Source organism: Lithobates pipiens, unplaced genomic scaffold, assembly GCF_037356315.1.
Source record: "Lithobates pipiens isolate NorthernLeopardFrog02 unplaced genomic scaffold, aLitPip1_a1.2 Scaffold_28, whole genome shotgun sequence".
Taxonomy (NCBI): domain Eukaryota; kingdom Metazoa; phylum Chordata; class Amphibia; order Anura; family Ranidae; genus Lithobates; species Lithobates pipiens.
In genome coordinates this window covers 24,413,717-24,421,108 of record NW_027507789.1, presented here as the reverse complement: position 1 = coordinate 24,421,108, position 7,392 = coordinate 24,413,717, and the positions used below count along the sequence as shown (strand labels likewise).

The following is a 7,392-nucleotide window of genomic DNA, read 5'->3' as shown; positions in this document are numbered from 1 at the left end:
TTTTCGGTCTTTTTTCCTTTTTTTAACAAAAAATAAAAACCCAGAGATGATCAAATACCACCAAAAGAAAGCTCTATTTGTGGGATAAAAATGATAAACATTTCATTTGGGTACAGTGTAGCATGACCGCGCAATTGTCATTCAAAGAGTGAGAGCGCGGAAAGCTGAAAAATGGTCTGGGCAGGAGGGGGGTTTAGGTGCCCGGTAAGCAAGTGGTTAATAGCGTTTTTTGGTTTGTGGAGCTCAGATGTCGTGTTCTTCTGTTTTACCCAACAAGATTTCTCTCTGTTTGTAACCACCGACAAAGACACATCACCAACCGTTCACATTGGTAGGTATTTTTATTAAAAATAAGGCAATCGTTATACATGTTCTAAAAATTTAGTGAGCTTCAGCTAACTGGTGCCAGATACAGATTGTTGATCCGTCTATGGCCGCCACCCTTCTGGTGTTTCACAGGCAGTCCAATGAAAATGTGACTTAATGCCAGTAATAAGTCTATAGCAGCTTAAGGTATTTTCATTACAGGTATTGGGTGTCCATCTGGTGTGCGGTGAGAAAGAACTGCTAAAACCTAAGTTCAGTTACAACATTTTAAAAAATCAGTACACGGGATGGTACAATACATTCAATAGGAAGTGTCCCTTGTGCTTCTGACTGGTCTCTTACTTAAAATCGGGAGCCCTCTGCCCACCCACCCCCCAATCCCCACACAGTTGTAATCTTCCAGGGCTGCAGGGGTTAAAGTTGAACTATAGGAAAACCTGTTTTTTAATAGAGTAAGACCCCATACACACTATTCGATTTTCTGCAGATTTTTGTCTTCAGATTTACCAAAACCATATAACCTTAAAGCGGAGTTCCACCCAAAAATCTAACGTCTGCTTTTCGGAATATTCCCCCCATCCGGTGTCACATTTGGCACCTTTCAGGGGGGAGCAGATACCTGTATAATCCAGTTATTTGCTCCCACTTCCGGGCATAGATGACCGCAATATCCGTGGATATCTACGCCATGTCGCCCCCCCATATTCTGGGAGACAAATGGGTCCCAGAACACAGCAGGGATCAGTGGGATCATGCAGCGCGACTTGCGCATGTGCAGTAGGGAATCAGGCTTTGAAGCCGCAAGGCTTCATTTCCTGATTCCCTTACCAAAGATGGCGGTGCCTCCACCCGAGGAGCCAGATCGGCTTTGGGTGAGGACATCGCAGGCGCTCTGGACAGGTAAGTGTCCTTATATTAAGAGTCAGCAGCTGCAGTATTTGTAGCTGCTGACTTTAACAAAAAAATAATAATTTGGCGGAACTCCGCTTTAAGAGTTTCAATGTGTATGCAATCAGGCAGGCCATTGAACTACATGGTTTTGATAAATCTAAAGACAAAAATCTGAAGAAAATAAAAAAAAATAGTGTGTGTATGGGGCCTAAGGGAGGGTTATAACCCCTGACAGATTCCCCCCCCCCCCCCCAATCTGTGTTCCCTTCATTTCCTGTCTCATAGCCAAACAGGAAGTGAGAGAAAATCCTTGCAAACTAAAGGGAATTTTTGGAGGGCCCCCAGATCACCAGAACTGTCCCCATTGGATAATTTCCCCTCTATTACTTCTCTGGGGACAACCCAAAATGTGGGATTTTCTTTTACTTTAATTTTCAATGATAGTAGTACAGAACAAATAGAGAGAATGAATCTCCTTAATGGAGGAAAAAAATTTAAAGTCAGCAGCTACAAATACTGTAGCTGCTGACTTTTAATATAAGGGCACTTACCTTGTCCAGGGATCCACTGATGTTGACACCCCCAGCCAATTTGTCAATCGGCTTCGGGTGCAGGCGTCGGCATCTGCACTCAGGGAAACTGGCAGTGATGCCTTCAGGTTGCACAGATGGATTCCTACTGCACATGCCTGATTCAAGCTGTGCTTTCTGAATGGTCCCGCTGTCTTCTGGGACCTGTGTGTGTCCCAGAAGGCAGCGTGGGGGGGGGGGGGGGGGGGCAGTTGCTGGGAATGAAGAGTTACTATGGGATTGCCACAGTGATCTTACCCAGAAGTGAGAGCGGGAACCAGGTATTCACACCCCTCTCCTCCCAGAAAAGTGGCAAATGTGTCAGTGGAGGGTGCAAAGAAGCGGAGCTCCCTCTTTTGGGTGGAGCTCCGCTTTAAGGACGTATTTGAGTGCCCACAAAGGGCATTAGGATGGACAGAGAGCAACATTCCCACCTGGAAAAGCAAGGTGCAGAATCTGCTCTGGAAGAAGCAAAGGGGGGGGGGGGGGGGGAGTTGCCGGGAAAAAGGACTTTCCGTAAATACTCTGGGATTACCCAGAAGTGGGAGCGGGAACCAGGTACACGCACCCCTCTCCCCCCAGAAAAGTGCCAAATGTGGCAGTGGATGGGTGCAAAGAAGCAGAGCTCTTCTTTAAGAACGTATTTGATTGTCCACAAAGGGCTTTAGGATGGACAGAGAGCAAATTTCCCACCTGGACAAGCAAGGTGCAGAATCTGCTCTGGAAGAAGCAATAGGGGGGGGGGGGAGTTTCTGGGAAGGAGGACTTGCTGGAAATACTCGGGGATCACCGCAACGATCTTACCCAGGAGTAGGTGCTGGGAACCAGGTACACCCCCCCCCCCCCCCAGAAAAGTGGCACATGTGGCAGTGGAGGGTGTAAAGAAGCGGAGCTTCCCCTTTAAGGACTTATTTGAGTGCTCACAAAGGGCATTAGGATGGACAGAGAGAAAATTTCCCACCTGGACAAGCAAGGTGCAGAATCTGCTCTGGAAGAAGCAATAGGGGCTGCTTAACATTCACAGTATAAGGCACAACACGGTGTTTACAGCTTGAGCACCACGTTTGTAATTCAAAGGCCCCATATAAAGGACGGAGCAGCATCCAATTTAAAAAAGCTTGTCGTAACAACAGTAAATGGCGTAGGAAAGGGTAGGGAGTGACTAAAAACCAGACCCGGCGGAATATGAAAACTGTAGAGCTCATTATAAAAATATAGGAGATGAGAACACTTTTTTTTTTTTTTTTTAGAAAAACAGCAGCCAATCAAACCTGCACTAGATTAAAAGCTGGCCTGGGATTGGTTCACCTGTGCTGCACAGATGTTATTCCTCCAATTTTTACAGCAGAGGCCTGGTATAAGAAGAAGTCATGATTTATGAATGGTCAGATAACAATTTAGCGCACAATAAGGCAAAGTGACTTGACCCTTTCCTGACAAACTGGTTTACACCCAGAGGACAAGCTTATATAATGATGATGATGATAGGTGTACATAAATCATATTTTTTTACATTCATTCTCTTTCACTTCATCCGCTAAGTCCCGGCATCCAGAGAATGCCAATCAGAGGTCACCAACCACACGTGAAGAGCAGCATTCACGAACGAGGGGTGCTACATTTTGGAGGCCAGGACAATTGATCTTGGTTTGAACGTGAAAGAACATAAAGGGCTCCTCATAACTTCAGCTGCTTCTCCACAATTTCTTTTAGCTTGAACTTTTGGACCTGTATGGAACAAAGAACAGTGTGAGGTTGACATGAGTACGGAGACCAGCACATACACCGCAATTACGATATCGCCTCGAGGAAAAGTCAGCACACCCGTCCCCAAAATTACCTTTCCAGAAATTGTGAGAGGGTACTCATTCACAAAGATTATGTAACGAGGGATCTTGAAATGAGAAATCTGGTGGGAAGGAAAGTTAGAAAATGAAATTAGGCGAGCAAACCTTAAAAGCAGAAATCCAGTTATTTTGTTTTAAAAAAATTTTTTTTTGCCTGGACAAGCCTTTCTCAACCATTTCAACACAGAGGAACCCTTGAAATAACTTCTTAGGAAACCCCTTCTAAAAATGACTAGATTTACAACTCATGATACATTGGTGTGCGTGATGGTCAGTGGGAAGAATACTCCTTAAGCCGCGTACACACGGGCGGACTGTCTGGCCAACTTAGTCCGTCGAAACACATTTCAGCGGACAGTCCGCTCGTGTGTGGGCTTCAGCGGACTTTTTCAGGAATTTCCGTAATACTGTCCGTCATACTTTGGTTTCAGCGGACAATCCGCTCGTCAGTAGGCTAGTTCGACGGACTAAGTATGGCGCATGCTCAGAAAGGATTTACACGGCGAAAGGTTGCATTGCTGTGTATTGGACTTCCTATTTCTAGTCCCGTCATACGTGCTGTACACGTCATCGCGCAAGCTTTCGACGGACTGTTTGTGCATCCGTGTGTGGTCAAGTCCGTTCATTCGAAAGTAGGACGGACTGTCCGTCGGATTGTCTGACGGACTAAGTTGGCCATACAGTCCGCCTGTGTGTACGCGGCTTTATACTTGTGGACACTGGGAAGAATTACCCCCTTAAATATAGCTAAAAAGATCAATGGTGTTCGTAGGATCTTATCTGAGAGGCTGAAATTGCTCATTGCTCAACCCCTAGCAACCTCTGGAGGAACCCTGAGAAAAACTCACCCAAGCTCTACCGCTATATAGTATAGTTGGTGTGTAGAGTAGTCGGGGCTCTGGCTAATTAGGCTCACAAAAGATCCATAGAAAGTACAGGCCGGCAACTTGACATCTTCTCCATAGAAAATATTTATTTAAGCATTACAGCAATAACATCATCCAAAAATCCAATGCGTTTCGGCCTTAGGCCTTTTGATGAAGGCCGAAACATGTCAGGTTTTGGATGATGTTATTGCTGTAATGCTTAAATAAATATTTTCTATGGGGAAGCTGTTGAGTTGCCGGCCTGTACTTTCTATATATCTTCTGGAGGAACCCTGGTTGAGAAACCCTGGTCTAGGCTGTTCACAAATAAAAAAGGCAGCCATTGGCTGTAAAAACTGCCTTGCCTCCAGCGCAAACTCACAGATCTGCCATCATCTGTCCTCCGAGCTGTGAGCCCAGGCTGTTGCAGACGAGCCCCTTGTCACCACATTGGTCTGGGTCCACTGTACAACACCGCAAAGATCAACAATAACTTTATGCCTTTATAGCTCCAATCTCTGCAGTATTGAAGGCTGCCCACAGTTAACATGGGAAGAAGAGAACCCTTGGCTTTTCTACCATGCATTTTTACTTGATCATGTATAACAAACTTTAGGAGAGGCCACACTTTGGCCAGCGGGAGTAGAAAATATCCAGGCGTCAAAGGGAGTAAACAATACCCCATGATTGGTATTAAGGGGAGTAATAGTGCCCAATTGATGGTATCAATGGGAGAAACAGTGCCCGATCATTGGTGTCAATGAGAGGAGTAGTGCCCCATCTTTAGCGTCAATGGTAGGACTAGTGCCCCATCACTGGTGTCAATGGGAGGAATAGCACACCATCATTGGTGTCAATGGGAGGAATAGCACACCATCATTGGTGTCAATGGTAGGACTAGTGCACTAGCATTGGTGTCAATGGGAGGAATAGTGTGCAATCATTGATGTCAATGAGAGGAATAGTGGCCCATCATTGGTGTCAGTAGGAGGAATAGTGCCTCATTGTCAGTGGCAGGAACTATGCCCCACTGTTGGAATAATGCCCTTAGGGCCAGGTAAAAGCAGGTCAAGGGACGCATCTGGCGCCGGGCCACAGTTTGGAGAACACTAATGTATAGGCTTGTGGAGCTCTCATTTTTCTTGGATCATCCTAGGAACCCAAAAGTCTACTCTGTTGAGAGAGCTGCCTTTTAAGACTAATAACTGCACCAGATCACACTTATCTTTGAGTCTAACTCCCTGTACACACGGTCGGAGATTTCGACAACCAAATCCGTCGGATTTTGTCCGTCCGATCTTGTCCGAAACTGTTGCATACACACGGTCGGACTAAGTTGTCAAAAAATCCGATCTTTCAGAACGTGATGACGTAATTTCGTTACGATGGGACTACATTCAGGCTAGTAGCCAATAGCTTTGATGTAGGAATTTGATCTGAGCATGCGTGGCACTTTGTCCGATCAAAATTCTCTACACATGATCGGAGTATTTCCGATCGAACCAGTTGGTCGGGAAATATTTCCAACAAGTTGGAAAATTGGGTCAGACGGATATTCTGACGGAATCAGTCCGATGCATACCACACACAGTCGGATTATCCGCCAACACGGTCCGATAGGACACATTCCGACGGATTCTCCGACCGTGTGTACAAGGCTTTACACTCCTTCAACACCCATGTAAATATTGTAGAAGCTTCCTGGGTCAAGAGTGTGGCTCTTCCACCTATGTGTTACTAAATGCAGATCCCCAAGGTCTAAAGTGAACCACTACTTTGTACTAGGCAATGGAAATAGTTTGCCCCAGTCACAGTAAGATCGCTGTACTTTCCTTCCCTGTCCTCCCCTGCTGCCAGAGGCCTCGGGAGATTCTCAGTACTTCTGAGTATGGGACACCTTTGACATTTCACTTACCTTCTCACACTTTAAGCAACTGGTGCAATAGCCAGATGTTAAAACCCCATGCTGGAGGGTGCACCAAGGGCCTCAATCTGCTCAGTGACAGCTGCCTTTATTTCTGGTGTCAACTCATCCTGGACAGTCAAGAGGCGCACGACAAAGCATCTCAAAGATAGAGCATTCTTACTTCCAATGACCAACATTGGCGATATAGGTGGCCCCCCAGATTCCATGTTATAATCCACTGCCAGAGAGTGCATTAAAGGCCTTAATCTGCTCAGTGGCAGCTGCCTACACGGTTCTGGTGTCAAGTCATCTTGGACAGTCAAGAGGCGCAAGACAGGGAGCATCTCAAAGAAGGAGCATTCTTCCTTCCAATGACCAATATGGGTGATCTGAGTGGCCCCTCAGATTCCCATGTTATAACATGGCGGATGCCTGCATAGTTCTAAGGTTATGTTATCCTGGACAGTCAAGATGCACTGGACACAGAGCATTCTTCCTTCCAATTGCCACCAACAGCGTTACATTTTGTCTAATCCTACTGACCACCAACACTGGGGCATTTTTATTAGCACCTACCACTTTATGCTGGGTCATATTATTCCTCCATATTATTAACCACTGACAACAGGTTATATATATTTTTTTCCCACTGACCACAAATGCTAGCGAATTTTTCTTCTCCCACTGACCACAGATAATGACGCTTTCCTTCCACTGACAACCAAAACTGGAAATTTTCCTTTTGTTCCAGTGACCAGCACATTAAAAAAATGTTTGAAGACCCCACAAAGACATGTGATGTTAGAGCTATAGTGCATCCCCTGCACCCCTCAAAGCAACATGCTGATCAATAAAGAGGTAAGCAGTGGGAGAAAGTAGAGGTTCAGCTTGAAGACTTGAGGAAGCTGGGGGCTGGTATTTCAATACTGGACTTCTAGACAACTAGTAACTAGAGGTCGACCGATATGGGTTTTTCTCTGGCCGAT

The 7,392-nt window shown here is 45.7% G+C and overlaps 1 protein-coding gene across 2 annotated transcripts in view; it reads right to left on the bottom strand.

The window, feature by feature from the left end:
* Window positions 1-322: 322 nt before the first annotated feature.
* ACSF2 (acyl-CoA synthetase family member 2) overlaps window positions 323-7,392 on the bottom strand; it is a 146,104-nt gene continuing 139,034 nt past the window's right edge. For both annotated transcript variants that reach the window (XM_077458912.1, XM_077458911.1), the window contains exons 15-16: window positions 3,628-3,696; window positions 323-3,515 (exon numbers count right to left, since the gene is read on the bottom strand). In XM_077458912.1, coding sequence (XP_077315038.1) covers window positions 3,465-3,515; window positions 3,628-3,696 — 120 coding nt within the window. In that variant the 3' untranslated portion in view covers window positions 323-3,464. The remainder of the gene's footprint in view (window positions 3,516-3,627; window positions 3,697-7,392) is intronic.